A 25,556-nucleotide genomic window follows, 5' to 3' on the forward strand; every position below is an offset into this window, starting at 1 on the left:
TCTATCACTTGTTCTATCTCTTTCTCTCTGGCGTTAACTGTCTGCCTGGCTCTGTCTTTGACGGCATTTTTAGAAGTTCGACTTATCTGACTGTTAACTCGCGCTCTGAACTTCAAGAGCCACTTGAGAACTTAATTGGCAACTCGGCCCATCGTAACCACACAGACTCATTCAAATTCATCAAGTTGGTAGTGGCGGCGAGACAGTATATGAGTGAGTGTCCACAGCTCAGAGGCAAGTCCAAAACAAGCTAAGAGACTTTAGGGAAGCCTGCACGCGACAGCAAATTCAAAGTCACAACTGACGTGATAAGAAGAAATTGACACGAGTAGGCCTATTGAAATTGTCAGTCTAGTGCCTGTGCCTGTGCCTGAATCGAATTTCAGTTCAAGAGCACCCCAGGAATTCAAGCTAAAAATAGACATAATAGCGTTATGTACCCTACCCACCAAAAGGTACGAATATGGCGACGAGGATCAGTGTGTCTCTACTTCCACTACTATTATTTTCCTTTTCGTCTGCCAAACAACCAAAGTACCCCGTTATTTTGGGTATGTACTTTGAACGATTTATATGTTTGAACTACTCATTTAGTTGATGGAGAATTTCGAGGTACAGTAGAGATGTAATGACGTTCACCATTGAACAAGTTCGCGCGCTTTGTTTGCCTACTCCAATTTGGCCTTCACACTCTGTTTTCCTGTCACGCGGCTTGCTGTTTTTAACTGCAGTTATGACAAAAGAGCATCACACACAAAAACTCCCGAGACACTGTATTTCTCTACTGAGAATACTGGAATTATTGTTAAGTTCTTATTGTGAGAAACAGCTCGATTCCATTGAATACACATTCATACACGGCATACTATTTGTAGCCTACAGGCAAAATCACGAATAAAAGAAAGTCAGGGTTTGACGTTAGAGAGCGCATTAGTGCAAATTCAATTGCGGCATGCATGAAAATTAGGTGTGGCCGGGCACACCGTTATATACAACACCAAAGTAACAAGGTTCATTCAAGCAAATCATTTTTTAAACGGGAAAAGTTTCAGTGTAGTGAAACCAAAAGGAAAATGTGTTGTAATTAATAAGTTATTGGACCACTCGTATTTGCATTGACTACAGTCACCATATACGACCAAAAAGAGTATTGTCCGTCGATAGGGGCAAAACTCCTTAATACCGATGTTTAATACAGAGAAACCACCCTTTTAGGGCCTCAAAAAATCTGAGAGAGTAATGGGAGGAAGACCGCAACACGGTGGCCTAGTGGTAAGGCGTCCGCCCAGTGAGCGGAAGGTCGTGGGTTCGAACCCCGGCCGGGTCATACCTAAGACTTTAAAATTGGCAATCTAGTGGCTGCTCCGCCTGGCGTCTGGCATTATGGGGTTAGTGCCAGGACTGGTTGGTCCGGTGTCAGAATAATGTGACTGGGTGAGACATGAAGCCTGTGCTGCGACTTCTGTCTTGTGTGTGGCGCACATTAAATGTCTAAGCAGCACCGCCCTGATATGGCCCTTCGTTGTGGACTGGGCGTTAAGCAAACAAAAAACAAAACATGGGAGGAAGTCTTAAAAATGGAGGCAAAATCACAGACAATTTGAACAGGAAATTTGAAGATCAAACAAAGGAGGAGGGAGGGGTCTTTATAATGGGCTTTTACCGAAATAACAGTTCCTACTTGACTTTAATGTTCGTTGTTGTTGAATATCCATCAGTGCCTGGGGATGGCGGGAGTCAACTCTATGCCAAGCTTGACAGGTCGGTCGTGCCGCACTTCTACTGTTGCAAGAAGACGAATGACTATTTCAACATCTGGGTGAACATCGAGGAGTTTGTTTCAGCCGAGTGCTTCGTGGACAATATGCGGTGAGAAGTATTTACAGTAACTGTCGACCTTTCTAGGGTGTTAAAGGGATAATACCTCAAGAAAAAAGGCCCGTCAGATCGCTTCCAAAATCATACCATTAGATTCTGCACAACAAATAATGCTACCGCGCAGGAGGACTGCCTTAGTTTTACAAAAGAGAGTGTTTAAAAAGTGTAATTAAATGTCGTAGAATAGGCACAGAATGAACACTCTTTGTGGTGGTTGCCACTGAGTCAATTCCCTTGTTTGTGTAGCCTACTTCAGTGATGAACGTTACCGAGGGGCCGCGTCATAGATTGCGCTACCGTCTCTCCGCTAGGCGGCGCTTCTTGACGATATTTTGTTTCTAAAACCCGAGAGAGTCAGCGCCCTGAAGCGCATTTGCCGACTTTGATTGAATTGATTACCTTATACTTGTGTTGCGTTTTCAAGCAATCGTTCCGTGTGCGTCTAGATTAAGGTACAAGTCATTCCCCAGATTCTTCACATTTGTCAAATTCGTCAAAAACTTCCCCAAAAGGGTCAGACCAATATTATCCCTATACGGTTTGTGGTGAACAATTAGTCAGTTGTGAAAGCGCTGGGAATTAAAACCAGGGACATACTGAAATATTTTGACAAAAAAGACTTTTGAATGTCATGAACCAAACGGAAATTGGTTGAGGCTTTCACGCTTTTTCAACCATTTTAATTTTTCTACTTCTGCCAAATATCAAGAATGTGGTTGTAGATCACGTGATTACGTTTTCTGCACATATCCATCTCTCTTTCAGTTTGCGATACAACCGCACAAGCCATACGACACGGAATGCGGAAGGTGTGGACATTCGAATCGATAGCTTCGGTAACACAAGGACCGTTGAGTGGTTGGATCCTGATGCCTGTGTCCAGAAAAGTTCTTATTGTATGTCTCTGTTCCTAATTGTTTTGTGAAGAAGTATAAATCATATTGTGTTCATAAATTAATCGTATTGATTGGTGAATAATTTATTTGTCCATGTTTGAAGTTATAATAGCCAGGGGGACTGAAAGCTGTTTCATCCTACACATGCATATAAACTCGGCAACAATTTCATACCCCAACTAGATCATTCATTCCCGTCTCAATTCATTCAATTTTTCAATGCCAAAAAAGGCCCTCCAATTGGCTATCTGGCACATTTTTGGGATCAAAGATTTCTTTTACATGGGTCACGTGACCGCCGCCCAAATAAGAGTATCCCCAAGATTGACTTGACAAAAACGTAATGTACCAATGCTCAGAATTAAAGAAAATCAGTATATGTATCGGCCTTACTTGTAGTCTTGGTGATGACCGGTTGTCAGTGTTGATGTTTTAGTTCTAGGCCGACAGATTGACAAACTGTTTTGATAGTGCTACACGCGACTTGTTTTATGCTGCTGTGAAGGATACTCGAGAAAAAAAGCATACCATCTGAAGAAATTAGAGATTTGATGAATACAGAGGATTTAACTCTGGATTTGGCTAAACTAGTTTAGATATTTTGTAAATACAGAAGATTTAACTCTGGATTTGTCTGACTAGTTTAGATATTTAGTAAATATAAAAGAACGTGTGTGATTAACTGTGAATAAGTAGGTGAGTCTGTCTTTCCAGTGTCGTACTTTTACAACATCGTGGAGTCCCTGGTGGCCCTCGGCTACACACGTGACAAGGACATCAAAGGCGCACCTTACGACTTCAGGAGAGCACCCAGTGAGTTGTGTTGGTCTGTGTGCGTGTGGGTGTGTATGTGTGTGTGTGTGTGGGGGGGGGGTGCGTGCGTGCGTATGTGTGTGTGTGTGTGTGTGCGGATCAACTACACACGCGACAAGGACATCAAAGACGCTCCCTACGACTTAAGGAGTTTTCTCTGTGCGTGTGTGTTCCTGTGTTCCTGTGTGTGTGTGTGGATGCGGGGGAGACAGCGAGGCTTCCGGAACCAGGACCCCCCAAGATCCAGCCCCGAATAAATCTCACCCTGAGTTTTCTTCCCAGACGAACTGGGCGAGTTTTACGCCAACCTGACCAAGCTGATCGAGGACACGTACACAGAGAACGGCAACTCTCCAGCAGTGATCATTGGGCACTCCATGGGAAACCCTGTGATGCTCTACTTCTACAACCAAAAGCCTCAAGTGTGGAAGGACAAGTACCTCCGAGCGCACATATCCCTGGCTGGCGTATGGGCCGGGGCGGTGAAAACTCTGCGTCTTATGACTTCAGGTAAATGGAGGCGGGATGGTTTTGGGTTTGTGTGTTGGGCCAGAGCGCTTATGTGTTTGTGTGCAGATAAGAGGGACAGGGTCGGTGGTTCACTTTCAAACGTGCAGCCTTGAAGACTTTTCTCTGGAGTTGCTCCTCCTGCACCTCCAACTCTTTCCTCCCTCCCGAAAGTAAACTCTTTGAGTTATGAGCCTGACAGGATTAAGCTGTCATTCTCACCCTTTTTTGATCACTTCTTCTCCTTCAATAAATCATCTGAGCAACAAATAGTGAAAATTGTTAAATTCAATGAAAAAGCAGGGACAGTACACGCTCAGTTAAGCTTATCCCGCTTGCCTTCTCAAATAGGTATCACAGGTTCTTCAGTTTGACCTCACTGTCAGCAGCCATTGGCAGATGTTGCAGTAGTTTTGAGTTGTTGCTTTGTTTGTTGGTTTCTCATCGGTGGAATGATTCGTTGTCTTGCAGGGGATTCACTGGGTGTGTACGTGTTGAACCCTCTGACTGTGCGTCCAGAACAGCGAGCGATGCCCAGCACAGCGTTTCTCATGCCCTCCACTCGTTTCTGGGACAAGGACGAAATCTTGGTCTCCACCGAACATCGCAACTATACCGTCAACGACTACAAGCAGCTGTTCCAAGACCTCAGCTACATGGATGGTTACATGATGTGGCAAGACACTAGCAACCTCATCATAGGTGAGTGGTTTTGCAGTGGGGCATGGTAGCTCAGTTGGTAGAGCCCTGGATGTGTGGTCCTTGGGTCACGGGTTCGAATGAGAGGGTGGGGGATGCGAACATGAGGTGACGAACACGGGTCAATTGTATGTGCTCAGAGACGGTATTCATGTCCCACCCCCGTGTCACTACAGTAGCACGTAAAATACCTCGATCTTTCTGCCACAAATGTAGTTGGCTGTTTACACTGACCTAAACAAGCACACGGGGTAGCGCGACTCTCGTTGCTACTAGCTTTCCAGTGGGAGAAAGTGACACCAATTTCCCAGCAATGAGATAATAAAGTAATGGAAATCTTTTCAATTGAAGCAACTGTCGTAACTCTTCGGTGAACGTAGCGGCGCAAGTTTCGCTACGCTCGCGTCATGCCCACCACGTTTTCATCTTACGGTGTCCGTAGGCTCTGCGCATAATTTATGCGTATAAAGCCGCTACGTAGCCGACAAGACCTCTGCCACTGGTCTCGGATTAAATTTCCAAATCAGGAATTGTGCTGTTAGTGCATGCCGATATGCATGAATTCTGAACTTCCAACAATTGTAGTTAGCATTCCAGCAAGCAGTGTGCTGGATGCAAATAATTGTTCCAGGTATATTGCATGGAACATTTTCGGACAGCGTTTCTATACACCCCTGGGTATGCTTTAAGACAAGCCTGAAAGTGAAATATACCTAACAGGGACTTTTGTTGTTGTTGTTTATTTTTTTAATCTTTTTTTTTTTAACTTACTTTTTGCAGATCTTGAAGCCCCAGGCCTAGAGGTTCACTGCTTGTTCGGTACAGGCGTACCAACTCCTGGTGCACTCCAATTTGTACCTGGCGGATTTCCCGACAAGTACCCCAAAACTGTGCCCGATGACGGAGACGGCACAGTCAACAAGCGCAGTCTCATGGCTTTCGCGAGCTGGGCCAGCAAGCAAAAACAGCCTGTCAAATACTCTGCGCTGAAAGGGGCCGAACACATGGCCATAATGGCGGATAAGCGAACTCTTCAGTACATTGTGAATTTCCTCACTGGTGCCAGTTGATGATGGAGAGTCTAAATGTGATGCATCTGTTTTAGCAATAGGTAGGCTACAGTCATGCACAAGATGACCTCGCAGATCCACGAACGTTCCAGTACATTGTGAATTTCCGCCTCACCAACGCCAGTCAAGTTGATGATGGAGAGTCTAACTGTGATGCATCTGTTTTAGCAATATGTACAGTCATGCACAAGGCCAGTGCCCTCGCATATTCACGAACGTTCCAGTACATTGTGAATTTCCTCACCGACGCCAATTGATGATGGAGAGTCTGAGTGTGATGCATCTGTTTTAGCAATATGTACAGTCATGTACAAGGTGACCTCGCAAAAATGTCACCCACAAAAAAGCTAACCGCTCCTACATGTGCTCGACGTAGCCTTACGTTGCATTATGGTGTATAATTTAACTTACCCCTGGGGGTGATACGTTTACAAAGATTCAAGTTTGTAGGTCAGATGATTTCACTTTTATGCTCTTTCAAAAATATATTTCAAATTCGGGGATTGACTCACCAGTCCGGGGCTTGACACTGAGAGATAGCCACACTCACCCGATTAAAGCCTTCAAGATGTATACCTTAGCGGTTATTTGAAGAGCATTGTATGTACATAAACCAACCTCACTCAATCTATGAGTTGAGACAGCAACTCCAGAGAGTCTGAAGGATTCAAATAGGATGAGTGTGGCTTAATGTTAAACCTCGCACTGTTCAGTCGATCCCGTAGTTTAAAATATATTTTTGAAAGATGATAAACGTGAAACCATTGATTTGATCTCTAAACCTGAAGCTTTGTGAAAATATCAGCACTAGTGGGAAGTTAAATTACACCCAATTTGAAATCATTCGTTGAAGAAAAGAAGGAGTTGTTGGCATTTTTGTGCTAATATCATTTTGGGATCACCCTGTATGTGTCCATTTGTGTGATGCTTCCGACGTATTCATTCCTACTCCGGATTTATAAATGATGTGAGCTTCTGTGAAGACTTTTTTCTTGGCCATTTCTGCCTTGGTAGCGTAGTCATGTTTGTGTCAGTTTCAATACGAGATTCACACATTTGCAGGATTTGTGTGTGTGTGTGTGTGTGTTTGTGTGTGTGTGTGTGTGTGTGTGTGTGTGTATGTGTGTGTGTGTGTGTGCGCGTGTTTGTTTGTGTGTGTGTGTGTGTGTGTGTGCAGGATTTAACTCACCATCTCATCTAAATGTACATTATTCTGAGGTGAAATATCTTCTGTCACTGGTTGATGGGAACAAGTCAAAACTTTGTTAATTCAGTCTTTTTTTTCTTTTTACATTAAGTCAAGTTTTGACTAAATGTTTTAACATAGAGGGGGAATCGAGACGAGGGCCGTGGTGTATGTGTGTCTGTGTGCGTGTGTGTGTGTGTGTGTGTGTGTGTGTGTGTGTGTGTGTGTGTGTGTGTGTGTGTGTGTGTCTGTGTCTGTGTCTGTGTGTGTCTGTCTGTGCGTGTGTGTGTGTGTGTGTAGAGCGATTCAGAGTAAACTACTGGACCGATCTTTGTGAAATTTTACAAGAGAGTTCCTGGGTATGATATCCCCAGATGTTTTTTTCATTTTTTAGATAAATGTCTTTGATGACGTCATATCCGGCTTTTTGTAAAAGTTGAGGCGGCACTGTCACACCTTCATTTTTCAATCAAATTGATTGAAATTTTGGCCAAGCAATCTTCTACGAAGGCCGGACTTCTCTATTGCATTTCAGCATGGAGGCTTAAAAATTAATGAATGTCTTTGGTCATTAAAAATCTGAAAATTGTAATTAAAATAAAGTTTTTATAAAACGATCCAAAATTACTTTTATTTTATTCTTCATCATGTTCTGATTCCAAAAACATATAAATATGTTATATTCGGATTAAAAACAAGCTCTGAAAACTAAAAGTATAAAAATTATAATTAAAATTAAATTTCCGAAATCGTTTTAAAAACAATTTCATCTTATTCCGGGTCGGTTCCTGATTCCAAAAACATATAGATATGATATTTTTGGATTAAAAACACGCTCAGAAAGTTAAAACGAAGAGAGGTACAGTAAAGCGTGCTCTGCAGCACAGCGCAACCGCTACCGCGCTAAACAGGCTCGTCATTTTCACTGCCTTTTGCACTAGCGGCGGACTACGGTCATTGTGAAAAAACGCAGTGCGTTCAGTTCCATTCTGTGAGTTCCACAGCTTGACTAAATGTAGTAATTTCGCCTTACGCGACTTGTTTCTTTCTTGTTGATGCAGTGTGAAATCTCCAGGTAGGCCTATGTCTGATTTATTGTCAGAGATTTTGCTCAGGAAACTTTTTACACCGATTGATTATTTATCTGTTTGTTTATTTATTTATTTTTTTAATTTTCTACAAATATATTCATTAATTTATGTATACATTATTGTCAAACTTCTTTTGTGTATCTTTCTTTTAATGTGCCTAGTGTTGATCCGTTTATTTAAAGCGTTTCTCATTTATTTAAATACTATATTTTAATTCTGACTTGTACATGGGCTTTCAACAGTTATTATTAGTTACAATTTTGTGTCTGAAGTCTGATTTTCAGAGAAAAATGTGTTGGAAAAAAGTCTGGTTAATTAAACTGCCTACCATTGTGTGTGTGTGTGTGTGTGTGTGTGTGTGTGTGTGTGTGTGTGTGTGTGTGTGTGTGTGTGTGTGTGCGTGCGTGTGTGTGTGTGTGTGTGTGTGTGTGTGTGTGTGTGTGTGTGTGTGTGTGTGTGTGCCAATGACGTTAACTATTTAATAAGTTGAACATAACATTCCCTCTACCCCTTTTCCTCGAACCCTACTTACTGACTCATTTTTGATATTGCAGACTTGTTCTTCTTTACATCAGTGCTTTTGTCTATGTTTATTGCTTATAATTATAGAGGAAGTTATAAATGTGTGCTGTCAACTCAAAGATAAAGCTTGTTTTATTTAAATGAATAGTGAGTTTCATGCGAAAACCAAGGTAACACAAGGTTCTGTCTTCTTGACGTTCGCAGGAGACGGGCGCATTGGCCTAGTGAATAAGACATCGGCCTCCTATGCGGAAGGTCGCAGGTCGAATCCCGGCCGCGCCTGGTATAGGGTAAGGGTGGGGATTTTTCCGATCTCCCAGGTCAACTTATGTGCAGACCTGCTATAACGCCTTATCCTCCTTCGTGTGTACACGCAAGCACAAGACCAAGTGCGCACGGAAAAGATCCTGTAATCCACGTGAGAGTTCGATGGGTTATAGAAACACGAAAATATCCACCATTCATCCCCCGAAAGCGACGTATGGCTGGCTGAATGGTGGGGTAAAAACGGCCATACACGTAAAAACCCAATCGTGCACAAACATGAGTCGTGGGAGTTTCAGCCCATGAAGAAAGAAGAAGAAGAAAAAGAAGACGTTCTAGAATAGACGATCAGTCCAGTTCGGGTGGTGAACACGGCCGTCATCTCCAGCTTGTGTGTGTGTGTGTGTGTGTGTGTGTGTGTGTGTGTGTGTGTGTGTGTGTGTGTGTGTGTATACGAATGACAACACTTTGTGGACAGTCTTAGTTTGTCCCCCTTTACCTGTTTATGCGTGAACAGTGCTAACTCCCCATTCCACTCAAGTAGGCCACACATTTGCGTCGCTGGGACAATAAATGCTTACTGACTAAAGCTGAATAAGATCTATTCTAAAGCTTGTGTCTTTTTCGATGAACGTGGGCTTTCGATTACATTTCTTGAGTGATAAAGTTTCTTCGGCAGGGCATCGTGTGCTTTGAGGTTGTTGTTGTGGTGAATAAGTGACACAATTGAACCCTGTCAGTGTCACGGGTCTGATGAACAATCCGACGTTGTTGAGTTTCCTTGGGTGAGTTTTAGAGATTTTCTTGTCTTAAGTTTAACATAGAGGGGGAATCGATCGAGGGTCGTGGTGTGTGTGTGTGTGTGTGTGTGTGTGTGTAGTGCGATTCAGACTAAACTACTGGACCGCTTTTTATGAAATTTGGCATGAGAGTTCCTGGGAATGATATCCCCGGACTTTTTTTCATTTTTTCGATAAATACCTTTGATGACGTCATATCTGGCTTTTTGTAAAAGTTGAGGCGGCACTGTCACACACTTATTATTCAATCAAATTGATTGAAATTTTGGCCAAGCAATCTTCGACAAAGGCCGGACTTTGGTATTGCATTTCAGCTTGGTGGCTTAAAAACTAATGAATGAGTGTAATCATTAAAAATCGGAAACTTGTAATTAAAATTATTTTTTATTAAACGATCCAAAAACAATTTCATCTCATTCTTCGTCATTTTCTGATTCCAAAAACATATACATATGTTATATTTAGATTACAAACAAGCTCTGAAAATTAAAAATACGAAAAATTATGATTAAAATTAATTTTCCAAAAACAATATCACCTTATTCCTTGTCGGTCCCTCATTCAAAAAACATATAGATATGATATGTTTGGATTAAAAACAAACTCAGTAAGCTAAAAAGAATAGAGATACAGAAAAGCGTGTTATCCTGCTCAGCGCGACCACTACCGCACTATTCTGGCTTGTCGATTTCACTGCCTTTGCCACGAGCGGTGGACTGACGAAACTACGAGTATGCGGTCTTGGTGAAAAAATGCAGTGCGTTAAGTTTCATTCTGTGAGTTCGACAGCTTGACTAAATGTTGTTATTTCGAATTATGCGACTTGTTTTTTGTCTTTTTACATTTAGTCAAGTTTTGACTAAATGTTTTAACGTAGAGGGGGGAATCGAGACGAGGGTCGTGGTGTATGTGTGTGTGTGTGTGTGTATGTGTGTGTAGAGCGATTCAGAGTAAACTACTTGACCGATCTTTATGAAATTTTTCATGAGAGTTCCTGGGTATGATATCCCTAGACGATTTTTTCATTTTTTTGATACATGTCTTTGATGACGTCATATCCGGCATTTTGTAAAAGTTAAGGCGGCACTGTCACACCCTTATTTTTCAATCAAATTGATTGAAATTTTGGCCAAGCAATCTTCGACGAAGGCCGGACTTGGTATTGCATTTTAGCTTGGACGCTTAAAAATTAATTGATGACTTTGGTCATTAAAAATCTAAAAATTGTAAATAAAATAATTTTTTTATAAAACGATTCAAAATTACGTTTATCGTATTCTTCATCATTTTATGATTCCAAAAACATATAAATATGTTATATTCGGATTAAAAACAAGCTCTGAAAATTCCAAAAAATATAAATATTATGATTAAAATTAAATTTCCGAAATCGATTTAAAAACAATTTCATCTTATTCCTTGTCGGTTCCTGATTCCAAAAACATATAGATATGATATGTTTGGATTAAAAACACGTTCAGAGAGTTAAAAAGAATAGAGATATAGAAAAGCGTGCTATCCTCCTCAGCGCAACCGCTACCGCGCTTTTCTGGATTGTTAATTTAACTGCCTTTGCCACGAGCAGTGGACAAACGATGCTACGAGTGTACGGTCTTGCGGAAAAAATGCAATGCGTTCAGTTTCATTCTGTGAGTTCGACTGAGCTTGATTAAATGTTGTATTTTCGCCTTACGCGACTTGTTTACTTTTGGGAAGACGCTAAAAGGCACAGTACGCCTCCCGTAAACCATCACAGATACTGTCAGGCTTTTACACACAGTACAAACACCCTTCCATTTGAACGCTCACCGAACGGGAACATCCTAGGTGCCCTACGTAAAGAGCGAGCAATTTTCAAAGAATTAATTTTGCGGATTGTTTTCTCTCAAAATCGGACCGTGGCGCGTTTGGGCGCAAGATCTAACTTTTAAAATCTGAATAATAAATTGACGGCTTGTTACACAAACATTCTTAAATCATAAAAGAATTCTTTTTTCATCAAGACAAGATCAGTACAATTCGAAGTTTTGAAAGTTTGAAAAAAGAAAAGCCCGGAAGCAGGGTCACGCAAGGTCGTGGTTCTCGTAGCAGACGACAGTTTACGCCCATCGCCAGTTCCTCTGAACAGTCAATAACCATCGCTAGAGTTCTTGTGAATCACAGCCGTTTGTTTCGTTAAGATTCAGAGGTACATAATAACGTGCTATTGCAAATAAGCTTACAGCGAGTCGCATTCAAATTACAAACTGACGACTACATTGTGAAACAAGTGTTGACCTTAACGGGGTCAAGAAGGCGCCCTTGGTAATATGGGGGTGGGACACGGAGACAGACAGACAGAGGGAGGGAGAATTTTTTTTTAAATGAATAAATTATGATTTTTTTTAAGTAAATAAATAAATTTTAGAAAGAATTAATTAAAAAAAATTAAATTAATAAATTAATAAATAAGTAAAAAAAAATAAAAAATGATCGAGCTCTTTACACGTGGTGACATGGTAGACAAACAAACACCTGAAACCCGGACAAACAGGCAGAGCAAATCCAGTAAGCACCCTTTACAAGGCGGCTTAATAATCCAACGCATGTTCGCATGCTGTCAGTGATAGAACGAGACCCGAAGGGAAGTAACTCATTACGGCCTCTTTCGAAAGTAAATGACGTACACACTTTTGCGTCACTTAACCTTCACAGTACCAATGATATTACTCATGAACGGCCCATACTTTCTAAAGAAATATTCAACATAAAAAGTATCCTTCTACACAACCCACGCCATCCAAATGGAAATAAACATCTATTTGTTTATTTACGGAATAATCCTTCAAAAATCGGTCGTTATGAAGGATCTATGGTGTTTGAGATTTACATGAACAAAATCCATGTCCCACCCCATATTATCAAGGGCGGGCTTCTTAACCCCATTAAGGTCAACACTTGTTTTTGTCCGGAGTTCTAATCCAACGCATGCTGTCAGTGATAGAAGGGAAGTAACTCGGAGTTCTGGGTGCGGGAATTACCGCAAACGTATAAGTCTGTCAGTGGGTTTCGTCCCCTGGCTCGGTTTGTAAAAGCGTTAATAGCTAATATCTTCCGTTTGGCTACCGTTAGGAATGTAATTTTTTGCATACACCCGTCTAACCCTATTCCTAACAATTTCACGAAATTTGAGCTTAATTGACCCAGAGATACAGGTCTTACCCGACAAACACCGACCGACCGCCCGCACGCCTCAAACAAACAAACAAACAAACAAACAGACAGAGCAAATCCAGTAAGCCCCATTATACTAATGGCGGCTTTAAAAGGAAACTGGATCACACGGGTTCACGATGGCTCAGGGGTAAGATAAACCACGCAAAAATGAATTCTTTGAAAATTGCTCGCTCTTTACGGAGGGCACCTAGGATGTTCTCAAGCGGTGAGTGTTTAAATGAAAGGGTGTTTGTACTGTGTGTAAAAGCCTGACAGTATCTGTGATGGTTTACTGGAGGCTTACTGTGCCTTTAACGTTTCCTAACAGCGGCTGTGTGGATAAACAATGACACTATGCTGAACGGAGGGCTCCTGCGCGTACGGATGCCTCACACAAGAACCGACTTGGGCAAATGAGAAAACGTGTGTCTGTTGTTTCGCAAACAAACAAGCAAACAAAAAACACAGGATCGAACGAACCCGTTTCCTTCATTACATTTAGCCAAGTTTTGACTAAATGTTTTAACATAGAGAGGGAATCGAGACGAGGGTCGTGGTGTATGTGTGTGTGTGTGTGTGTGTGTGTGTGTGTGTTTGTGTGTGTGTGTGTGTGTCTGTGCGTGTGTGTGTGTAGAGCGATTCAGACCAAACTACTGGACCGATCTTCATGAAATTTGACATGAGAGTTCCTGGGAATGATATCCCCGGACGTTTTTTTCGTTTTTTCGATAAATACCTTTGATGACGTCATATCCGGCTTTTTGTAAAAGTTGAGGCGGCACTGTCACACCTTCATTTTTCAATCAAATTGATTGAAATTTTGGCCAAGCAATCTTCGACGAAGGCCGGACTTCTCTATTGCATTTCAGCTTGGTGGCTTAACAATTAATTTATGACTTTGGTCATTAAAAATCTGAAAATTGTAAAAAAAAAATTTTTTTTATAAAACGATCCAAATTTACGTTCATCTTATTTTTCATCATTTTCTGATTCCAAAAACATATAAATATGTTATATTTGGATTAAAAACAAGCTCTGAAAATTAAAAATATAAAAATTATGATCAAAATTAATTTTTCGAAATCAATTTAAAAACACTTTCATCTTATTTCTTGTCGGTTCCTGATTCCAAAAACATATAGATATGATATGTTTGGATTAAAAACACGCTCAGAAAGTTAAAACGAAGAGAGGTACAGAAAAGCGTGCTATCCTTCTCAGCGCAACTACTACCCCGCTCTTCTTGTCAATTTCACTGCCTTTGCCACGAGCGGTGGACTCACGATGCTACGAGTATACGGTCTTGCTGAAAAATTGCATTGCGTTCAGTTTCATTCTGTGAGTTCGACAGCTTGACTAAATGTTGTATTTTCGCCTTACGCGACTTGTTTTTAAATTTCATATCTACAGCGGAGGTCTCAAGTTCTTTGGCCACCCCTACAGTACTGTTCATCCCTGCAGTTATTTAAAATCTTCTTAGAGCTTCTGAACTATGTGATTTTTTTTCAATTGATTTTATAGCCTACACTGATGCATTATTACGACACTTTACCTGTGGCCACGGTCAGTTGGGTTACCTTTAAGTATTGTAGGGTTAGGGTTAGCTAGCTGTTGCTGTTGTGTGCTTTGTTATGTTTGTTGTGGTCTTGTTTGTTTGTCGGTTTATTTGTTTAATATACGAGGTAATTATGAGCGCTCACGTCTCGTGTTGTTGCCCTCTATTCAAATACGCTTGGTGTATTGGCATTAGCTTTGGACTTTTGTGTCTACACTGATATAGAATCTAAGCCAAGGGGCGGGTCAGTTAGTTTGTAAGGGTGAGTGCATTTACAATTAAAAAGTGTAAATCGAGGGTGTGCAGCGCGCCCGAGACTGCTAATCAGTCGCCGGAATGTCACAATACAGCTTCTTACACAGGCTTGTCTGTCGTATGCGTTTTCTTATGGAAAGCCGTTTGGCTCATAACCATTACACGTGTAATAAATAATTACACGTGTAATAAATAATTCATACACGTGTAATAAATGATTAATACACGTGTAAGAAATGATTAATACACGTGTAGGAAATAATTCATACACGTGTAATAAAGAATTCATACACGTGTAAGAAATAATTAATACACGTGCATAAAATAAAATAATGTATTACAAGTGTATTAAATAATTCATCCACGTGTATGAAATAAATACACGTGTATGACTCATTTATTACACGTGTAGGAATTATGATTTATTACACGTGTATTGGTTACGAGCCAAATAGCTTTGAAAGCCGTTTGGCTCATAACCAATACACGTGTAATAAATAATGTATACACGTGCAATAAATAAATACACATGTATGAATTATTTATTACACGTGTATTAGTTATGAGCCAAACGGCTTTCCATAGTTCACACCCTGTCCATGAGAGAAGTGCGGGTATTCCCAAGAAAGACTGCTCTACACATCCAGGGCTGATACAACAGGACGCAGTTTTCCAGTAGCTTCTCGGTCATGAGAGTCGCAGTTCGAAACTCGATTTACCTTGGTGCTTTTGTAAAAGGTAAGACAGAATGTTTCTGTGTACTTCTTTGACTAATGTTGAGAAAAAAACCTGTAGGTATGTTTTTGCACAAGTTAAAAGCTTCAAAATAAGCACATTCGGTGGCTTCAGTTTCGATGCAAAACGTTGATTGAGTTATTGTCACCCTTCCCACCACTGGCTAAACTGTAACCGCTCTGTTAGCACCTTAGGGTCAGGTGCACGGATTTAAAGAGGAGTAAGGAAAAGGTTTTAACACTTTCTACTCCACCTATGTTGACCAAGGTGGTTTTTTTAGTCGAGACCAGCTGTGCTGCAGCAGCGTCACTCAGAATTGTAGTAACTGCGTAGTAGGCTTAACTGTGTATTAACACGCTCGAATGCAGGCGTTAGATCGACGTTACAGGAAGCGACTGAAGCTAACAGACCGAGCCAAGGGTTATAAAATGGCAGGCCACCACTTTTAAAGAAAACAAACCTTTTTACTTAATAAATACACCTTTTAAAAACCAACCCCTTTACCCTAAAAGTACTTTTAGATGTCTGTAATATATGTACTCGGTGCCTCACCGAGCTTTTAAGTTATTCCTGGAACAGGCACCCATGCCAGCTGCGCCATTGGCCGACGGCCGGGGCGTAGGCGGAGTGCCTGGCTTGCCAGTAAATGTAGATATACATATTTGTGTGTATGAATGTTCGTTGTGTCACGGTGGCATAGTCTTTTAAAATGTAAATATAACAAGACGTGCGTACTGTATATACTGGTTCTTATTTTCTCTCTGTATAAAGCTGGATAAACTTTTATCACCACTCTTACCCGCTCCGACATCCTCCCTCCCTCGCTCCTTCCCTCCTCCCCCCCCCCCCCCTAACACATGACCTATTTTCATGTCCCTAATAGATATTTATTATTAGTATCTGTGAGGACGTAAAGGACCCCCATAGTATAGAAGCTAACAGTCTGAGCGGATATATCCTTTACCTGGTCAGATAGAGCCATATGAGTGGGTACGGATATACCCGTACCTGGGAGACAATGAGTTAAATGACAGAATGAAGTAGCCTTTGATATCAGCGATCCGGTTTATAAATCACATGCAGCGGTCAATTGTACTGCTAGGTAATAATTGGGGGAATGACACAGCGAAATGAAGCGATGCTTTTTTTTGGAATGTGACAAAAGACACTGATAAGAAATAAAAGTATTAATTGTCCACACAATACGAATAACGTGTGTAAAAGTGTCGCCTGACTAGACTGATTTGACATTAGAAACCTGACCAGGAAAATGCACTTCATGAAACACCTCACCTCGCTACCTTATTGCTTTTATATTTCTGCATGCTCCGCCGCACATATGCAGCCATTTCTTTTTGTCTGTGTCATTGATGGTTGGGAGAAATGAATTCATATGACACATTATTATGTAGGCAACTTATCTGAGGGCAACAACACGGCTCCCTCGTGTGTGTTCACATTATGCTTTCAAACACGGATGTGTACTCGCGGCACCCAAAACGAACAAGTCAACGAGACCTAACACGCCCACAAGAGCTGCACAGTTCGGTTTGGGGTTTGTAAAGAATGGCATCACATTCCGGGAATACCTCAGGATCAGTGTTTGGACGTTCACTAATTCAATTTCTAAAATATGTGTTTGGGTAACTTTGGATGTCTTTGAAAACAATTATAGTTCCATGCACTGTCTCTGTTAGTTGTTGAAGACAATATTGGGTAATATTGACGGACTGTGTGATGATATCTTCTGCTATGGTCTGTTGAGACAGTGATATCAAAATCGAGACCGGAGGTCGAGATTTTGATATCACTCTCGAAACAGACCAATAACAGAAGATATCATCACACAGTCAGTCAATGTTAAATATATTGCTAATTCTCTGGACATTTTGTATTTACTGTAAAGAAATTATAAAAGTATTTGTCTCAGTTTTGGCTGTTCCATATCCCTCCCTCTGATTAATATTCCTTTTTGTTTACTTTTTTCTTGTACTTTTCAGGGTTTTTTTAAATGTCTTTTCTTTCAAAAAGTCTCTAGTCACTTGCTCAACTAAATTCTGGGATAATTACATTTTCATATATATTTGTTTGTTTTTAAATTTAGGTGTTTTTGTTTTTGAAGTGGGGAAGAAATAAAGAGGTCGTCGTCGACGGAAATGTCGTCGATATCACTTTTGCACTGAGCTCAGTTTTGCCCAATTGACCAATGGAAATCCACGTAACATATGAAATAGCAATATTACACATTATTAACAGCTATTGTGTTTTCAGCGTAGCAATATAATAGGGCCCGATATTTAGACGAGACAAGTATAATGCCGACGAATCGAAGACGAGTCGCATTATACTTGTTCGAGTCTAAATATCGGACCCTATTGCTACGATGAAAACAGCGTTTATATAGCTATTCTGACATTAAATTCTGTGTTAAAATCATTTTTTGTCAGCAACAAGTACCAGAATGGTCCATGTCGTTGATTGCAGACGACGGTTCCCTTTCCGCATGAAGCAACGAAAATAACCGAACATTGAAAAACCCGCGGACATGTATTAGGGAGAAAACTCGAGATAACCGGATGTTTAGCATTACGTCAATATGCTAGGAATCGTATGACGTCATGACGTATCATGCTTCAAGCAGCTTGCCTACGTAGATTGTATGTTCGAAAGTCTGACTTCTGTTGGGAATTCGCGTGGTGAAGACTACGATAAATCTGTAGATGATAAGAGAACAAGGATTGCCTCAGAAGAAACGACTAAATGTTTCAGACCGGTAACTTCATTTCAACATTGCACAATACAATGGACGTTCGATGTGACAGGAGAGTTTGCTGATTTTGTGTTAAACATTGGAGAGATCGTCTGCTAGAATCAGAGATAGGTCGCTTCAGATTGCAGCTTCTGGAAATTTGCAAGGTTTGTTGCCTGTTAAAGAACTGGATTTTACACGTAATGTGTGTCATATACAGTAAGCAACAACAAAAACACACACAAAGCAAATGGCATCGTCTGTCGACTTGTCAAATAAACAAATCTGGCGAGGTATGCGTGTACTTTATACACGTGGAAGAAACCGGAACCATGCGTCTTTGTTATTGCCAATAATATGCTTTTGGATATTGGCGAAAATGGCCGACTTCCGTAGCGTTATTATGAGTTATTTTTAATATGCTGACTGTTAGCAAATGATAACAGACATGTCGAGAAAAAAGATATCAAGCATGAGCCTTTTAGGCGAATGCTGATATCGTTTGGTTTTTATTACCGTTTAATTCGACCAAAAGAAATTTCGAAGCGACCCCGCGAATTAGACAGAACAGCCGCAATGGGACTTGAGCGCTCCTACCTTATTATGCCTGTCAGTCAAAGAATTCTCGTGACCTGGGTCAGCCAATCAGAGTAACACACCTGACGTGATGAATATTCACAGGTCAAATGCGTTTGACACACAGCAATCTCACAAAATAAACATGTTGAACATGCTTTTTGGTTGCTTCGCTTTTTCTTGTTGAACAGAGAGCGACAGATTTAGAACCGACTCCAGGCGGATGGGAAATGACGTAAAGATACATTTGACGTAAAGCGAGTGACGCAATTTCACTTGATTTTTCCGAACTTAGATAATTTAGATTTCAAGTGAGCGGGTCGGCATTGCACACTCAGAGGATGGGCGGTGCCTTGCTGTTCCGTAAAGCACCCACCGACAAAACTCGCTTTTCGGTATTTTTTAGATAAAGAGAGTATTATCTGACAGCATTTGAAGTGTCATTCTTTAGAATAAATCACGCTGATATTGTTGATTTAAATTTTTACTTTGTCTTGTTAATTTTTAGCTTGATAAACAAAAAGGGTCCCTGCCTGAACGTTATAACATTTAGAGGGTCACCTAGAATCCGTCCTGATTGGTCAAAAAGCCATATGGGGCACTGAATTGGTAATAGCCTTTGATGATCGCAATAGGGATGTGAGACCATCCAATCATAGCCCCCGAATTCCCCCACGTGTCTATCAGAATAGCTATATATTTGCCTTACAAGAACAAGTTTTACAAAAAGGAATGATTATGCACATTTAACTTTACATATTTTCTATTCATACAGCAGAATAAAAATAACTCTCCACGACCATTTTGATCTCAATGTCAAGTCTATCTGAAAAAAAAAAATGAGAAAAAAAATTTGAAAGAATCAAAATAAAATTTTTAATTTGTTATTATTATTTTTTTTATTAAATAAAATGAACGAGAGAGTGGGAACGGAGTGCAGAAGAAAAAAGTGAAAGCTGCATGCTCGGATGAAAATAATAAACTAAAAAATGTTCGAGCCATGCGGAGTTTCGAACCCTGCACCTACGCCTTCCCACATGAGCGCCCCAATAAGCAATTGAGCTATCGTGAGCTCGTCGAAATCTAGCCTCTCTTTGAGTATATAAAAACCCCAGCACGCTTTCAGACCACCGCGGGACGATATTTCAACCCCAGACATGCGCGTTGACGTACACATTCACATTCAGTTGAAAACGTCTTTGACAACGAATTAAAAAATATGTTATCTGACTAGTGTACACGCCCATGCTTTGTAAAAGCTTCCATGCTTCGTGTATAAAGGTTTTAGGTCTCACTTAGCACATTTCTTCGACATCAAGTGTTAGGTTCAAACGCGCGTCCTCATGCGAAATCTTTAATCAGCTGCTTTTACAGGTATTTTTTTTCCTGGCCGGGTGCCAAAAGCGCGTGTTAAGCTAATATCTTCTGTTTGCCTACCGTTACACACACCCTTGGCCCCACAATTCCAAGCTACTCACCAAATTTGAGCTCAACTGACCCCAGAGTACCAGAGATACAGTCGAAACTCTTGAAGATACAAACAAACAAACAAACAAACAAACAAACAAACAAACAAACAGAGCGAATCCTAAATAGCCTCTTTATGCTTTGCATAAAGGCGACTATAAAAAAAAAGACCGGACAGTTCCGGAAAGTTGTAGAAGTGAAGGGAGGTAACTCTTACTTGGTTATACCTTAAAGGGAGGTAACTCTGATTATGCAGGCATGTCTGATTGGGAAATCAGAAACACCGGGCGAAGCCGGGTCCTGACTGCTCAAGTATCTAGAATGTTCCCAAGGAAGGTTATTTCTTTAACAAAAAAATAATGTTGGTGGTAGTAACAGATTTAGCAATGAACAACAATATCTACAACTTTTTGATTCATATCTATCTACTCTCTTTCAAATGCATTCGGGCGATGCCTACACCCGGGCGAAGCCGGGCCCTGACGGCTACGTAGTAAATAACAAGTCGCGTAAGGCGAAATTTCATAAAGATCGGTCCAGTCGTTTACTCTGAATCGCTCTACGTACACACGCACACACACACACACACACACACACACACACACACACACACACACACACACACATACACCACGACCCTCGTCTCGATTCCCCCTCTTTGTTAAAACATTTAGTCAAAACTTGACTAAATGTAGAAAAGTATTCAAGCAGCAAACACTATTTCACTGGCAAAATCATAATGGTCTGATTGTCTTGAATCAATTTTGAGAGGAATACAGAGCACACACAGACACACACACACACACACACACACACACACACACACACACACACACAACGCCAGAGGGTCTCAAATGAGCTATACCTACATTCGCACGAGTTGTATCTTCTAGGGTTACCGGTATGGATAATTGTTATAAGCACTGAGCATAAAGTCGATAAACACTGCATTGATTTATTTAATTGGCATAGTCACGGATCATTTTCGATTACATTGTTGCAGGTGTGTCAAAATTACACCGAAAGGAATGTCGCTTGGATGTCTTAAGGTTACATTCACTAAAGCTGAAATTTCCCCAAAATGGCGTCTTCGCCACTATATATCTTTAGCAGGGAAGTCACGTGCCTGTGGAGTTTGGCTTGTCAGTGACTTTAAAGCCCCAGTATGTCTAAAATGGTTTACAGAACGATTTAAATCTTCTCATGGAAAAAGCTGTTCTAACCTTATCGAACACACTTTCAATAGCATTTAATAGCATTAAATGACACAGTTCGTTTGAATGGCTATTTAGCTCGCGTAAATCACACACCTGTTTTCGTGGTTTATCTAACCCCTGAGCCATCGTGAACCCGTGTGATCCACTTTCCTTTTTTTTCACAATTTAGTAGTCAGTTTGTGATTTCAATGCGACTCGCTGTATGCAATAAGACGTTATTGTGTACCTCTGAATCTAAAACGCAACAAACGGCTGCGAGTCACACGAACTAAGCGGTAGCGGTTGACCGTTCAAAGAAAATCTGGCGACATGCAGAACATTCGTCTGCTACGAGAACCACGTTTTTCTTGTCTTGATGAAAAAAGAATTCTTTTATGATTTAAGAATGTTTGTGTAACAAGCTGTCAATTTATTATTTAGATTTTAAAAGTTAGGTCTAGCGCTAAAAACGCGCCGCCCGATTGTCTGATCAGACTATCCGGCTCGCCACGCACAAATACATTCTTTGAAAATTGCTCGCTCTTTACGTAGGGCACCTAGGATGTTCTCAAGCGGTGAGTGTTCAAACGAAAGGGTGTTTGTACTGTGTGTAAAAGCCTGACAGTGTCTGTGATGGTTTACGGGAGGCTTACTGTGCCTTTAATTGATGTGACGATTCCTACTGTTTCTTGCAGGAGCTTGTGACACGCCTTCGCACACTGCGCCGATTTCACCTCGACTTTAGTTGCCTATCCGCACAACATCTGTGAAGGGACGAGTAACCGCACTTTTCTGACAGGTGATTGCACAAATCTGTAACGATGGCAGCAAGAGTTATCTCCTTTTTCACTGTTGCCAGCGTACTATTGTTAGTGTCTGTTGTACCCCTTGGTGACACCATGCTGAGTATGACCCACCGATTGACCAAGGACATGACACTGATGTGTAACCTCACCTCCTTCCTCGCTGCACACAGGGACGACAATGCAGCCGTCAAAAACATAAATATCGTACAAAGGACACGTCGTCAAGGAAAGCCGGAGAAAGACAACTTCCTAGCTGCTTTGGCCACATTGGGAAATCTCTCATCTCTGGTGTCCCCTGTTCTTCTGGATTCAAATCGTGTCTTCGACATTTCCAACTTCTTTTTCAACAAGCCTCTGCTGGAGCAGACCTACTTCACTTTGCTGTACACAGACCTTGATATCTACGACTATGGCAAGTACCTATGCAATATCAACTACGTGGTCAAAGACCATTATACCGTTAGCACGTACAACACAACGATCATGGACTTTCTCCCGAGTACGATCCAGATCCAAAAGCAAGGCAGCAGCTTGAACGTGGACACTGGTCTTGCTCTCACATGCACCTTCACCTCAAGCTCAGACACCGACCTGAACTCCAACGATTACACTATTCGCATAGCTCATTACGGCAATGCTCCAAACGGAAGTGGTGACCCGCTGGCCGCATGGCATGGTGGGAACCTAACCAACTGTACCAGGAATACTGCCTACTGTACCAGGGCTGTGGTCCGCAGGGCAATAACGATGCAAAACGCCCAGGGAGCAACGAATACCGTGATTCTTCGAGTTCACTTGCAGAAAGTAAGCTGCAAAGATCAAGGAACCTACATGTGTCATGTTGACCGTCCTGGGACCACTACTTTGAATGATTCTACCGAGGTTGAGCGAGTGAGTGGTTGTCCATTGCCTTCGCCTCCTGTCCCACCTTGCAACAGTACTCTGCCCACTGGTGCAGCTGTAGGGAGAAAGGCTGATCGTGTTGTGCTGACTGTGGTGGGTTTGGTGATTGTGGTGCTTCAAGTCTTCAAGATAGTGTGAGAGTGCTCATGGTAAGCTTGAGCCTGTGTGTGTGTGTGTGTGTGTGTGTGTGTGTGTGTGTGTTTGTGTGTGTGTGTGTGTGTGTGTGTGTTTATGTGTGTGTGCGTGTGTGTGTGTGTGTGTGTGTCTCTCTCTCTCTTCTCGCCTTTGTACTTTTTTCTCTCTCACCATCTAGTTTTCTCCCATTTATTCTATCGTTCTACTTTTCCAAGGAGGTTTTTTTTTTACATTTTCAAAGAAGTGGTTTATTTCTTTTTTGTGATGTTAAAATCTGCATCGTGTACATAATTGATTATTTGTGCATATGTTTTGTTTTGTTTTTTAAACCAATAGAAATATTGTGGGCTTTGCACCTGAAAAATACCCTTGCAAAAAATAATATAGTTCGATATTAGTCAACTGCGTGCCATGTATTGCTAAGCTTCTTTAACGGTGGTAATAATGACAAAATAATAAAAACCAGAAAAAGAATATATGCAAATGGGTATTGAATGATAAAATATGTATCACCGTTAAAGTAATCGATAAAATCGTCCGTTGACGTTTCACAGACTTTGTTTGATTTTGGATGTGGCTGAAATTGTCCATTGATTTTAGCGGACTTAATCTGCATGCGAATGAGTGTTGTGTTTAAAACTGTGTGGCTCGTGTGATCTTCTTCTTCTTCTTCGTTCATGGGCTTAGACTCCCACGTACACTCGTGTTTTTGCACGAGTGAAATTTTACGTGTATGACCGTTTTTACCCCGCCATTTAGGCAGCCATACGCCGCTTTCGGAGGAAGCATGCTGGGTATTTTCGTGTTTCTATAACGCACCGAACTCTGACATGGATTACAGGATCTTTTCCGTGCGCACTTGGTCTTGTGCTTGCGTGTACACACGAAGGGGGATAAGCCACTAGCAGGTCTGCACATAAGTTGACCTGGGAGATCGGAAAAATCTCCACACTTAACCCACCAGGCGACAGCGGCCGGGATTCGAACCCTCGACCTTCCGATTAAGAGGCCGACGTCTTACCACCCCGCCACAGCGCCCGTCGGCTCGTGTGATATATTTGCATCTTTTATTTTGCGAAATTGTAAGTGCATTATGTGATATATCATTGCTATGTGTATTCTGTGATGTATCAGGGCATTCCTACCTGTTTCCAACATATTTTTTTTTCCTGTTGAAATAAATAAATTCTGCCGCAAGTAATCTCTTTTGTTTGTTGTTCGGGTTTTTTAGAAAGAGAGATAATGAGAGAGAGAGAGAGAGAGAGAGAGAGAGAGAGAGAGAGAGAGAGAGAGAGAGAGAGAGAGAGAGAGAGAGAGAGAGAGAGAGAGAAACGAACCGAGTTGTCGGACACACAAGCGTGCACGGAAACATAACAAGCGTTTTGAAGTCGCGTTATATGAAACTGCAATGCGCGTTTTTGATAATGACACTTCATAAACAAGATTGTTAATGCCATTATATTACTTTCTTTCAAGACTATAGGATACTTAGCCGTTTTAGTGAATTCATTGACTCGATGGCAAATGACAACTTCTAAATGGTTTTGGCTTTACTCTTTTTGTGACAGTACATGTATACGACGAGACAAAACAAACAGTGGCTTAACGTGCCTCTCATGGATCTCGATATTGTAGGCACTATTTTCAAGGTAACTTGTTATTTGGAATGATCTCGGGCGCTAAAAACAAATAATTTCCCAATCAAAAATCAAAATGTTATAATTGGAACTGTTTGATTTTTGAAAAACACAAAACATTCACGAATTCGTGGACCCAAACTGTTTCAGGAACAGCCTTGACGCAATTTTAAAATAGTTGAAAAGGGGTAAGAGATATGTCTATGTCAAACGGCCGGTTTCTTCTGTTAGTCTTCAGCGTTGCGGAGGGGAAATAGCTCGAGTGTACTGTGGCACCTCATGGCTTTGTGCAAGTTATATTCTATGCAACGAGAACACAATTAAGGTCATTCTCCTATGTCAGTCCCGGCTAGGCTGGTTGAAAAGGAACACCTACATACATTCTGTGTCTTTCATAGCCACGGTGTCTATCGCGGTCGATGGTTATCTAGCACACTCTAACATATCAACATAGGTAATGGCTCTGAACATTTTTCGACACAAAATTGGGTCATCTCGCTCCATTTCTGTATCATGCACGCGTATTATCACAATGATCTGCACAAAAGGTAGGCTTCCCTTCGCGAAAGGATGTCTGTAGCTGTGATAGTGACCCTTTGAAGATATCCGTAAGCCACACGT

The 25,556-nt window shown here is 41.2% G+C and overlaps 2 protein-coding genes and 1 non-coding gene across 4 annotated transcripts; all 3 read left to right on the plus strand.

The window, feature by feature from the left end:
• The first annotated feature begins 420 nt into the window (after positions 1-420).
• LOC138969739 (lysosomal phospholipase A and acyltransferase-like) lies at positions 421-8,570 on the plus strand. Its single transcript, XM_070342573.1, has 7 exons — positions 421-551; positions 1,719-1,869; positions 2,644-2,774; positions 3,489-3,587; positions 3,870-4,097; positions 4,566-4,796; positions 5,574-8,570. Exons 1-7 carry the CDS (start codon positions 464-466, stop codon positions 5,861-5,863), a joined length of 1,218 nt encoding a protein of 405 aa, XP_070198674.1. The 5' UTR covers positions 421-463; the 3' UTR covers positions 5,864-8,570.
• On the plus strand, positions 1,250-1,327 carry Trnat-agu (transfer RNA threonine (anticodon AGU)). The gene has a single exon. It is a non-coding gene; the product is annotated as a tRNA-Thr (tRNA).
• A 6,759-nt stretch (positions 8,571-15,329) lies between the features above and the next one.
• Positions 15,330-24,499, plus strand: LOC138969803 (uncharacterized). 2 transcript variants are annotated; one of them, XM_070342578.1, is made up of 3 exons: positions 15,330-15,469; positions 22,150-23,170; positions 23,210-24,499. In XM_070342578.1, the coding sequence occupies exons 2-3, from the start codon at positions 22,276-22,278 to the stop codon at positions 23,299-23,301; spliced, it is 987 nt and encodes a 328-aa protein (XP_070198679.1). In that variant the 5' UTR covers positions 15,330-15,469; positions 22,150-22,275; the 3' UTR covers positions 23,302-24,499. The 2 variants fall into 2 exon arrangements, with proteins under 2 accessions (XP_070198679.1, XP_070198678.1); XM_070342577.1 differs by having other exon boundaries at positions 22,150-24,499.
• Positions 24,500-25,556: the final 1,057 nt, after the last annotated feature.

This window comes from Littorina saxatilis, linkage group LG1, assembly GCF_037325665.1.
Source record: "Littorina saxatilis isolate snail1 linkage group LG1, US_GU_Lsax_2.0, whole genome shotgun sequence".
In the NCBI taxonomy this organism is placed as follows: domain Eukaryota; kingdom Metazoa; phylum Mollusca; class Gastropoda; order Littorinimorpha; family Littorinidae; genus Littorina; species Littorina saxatilis.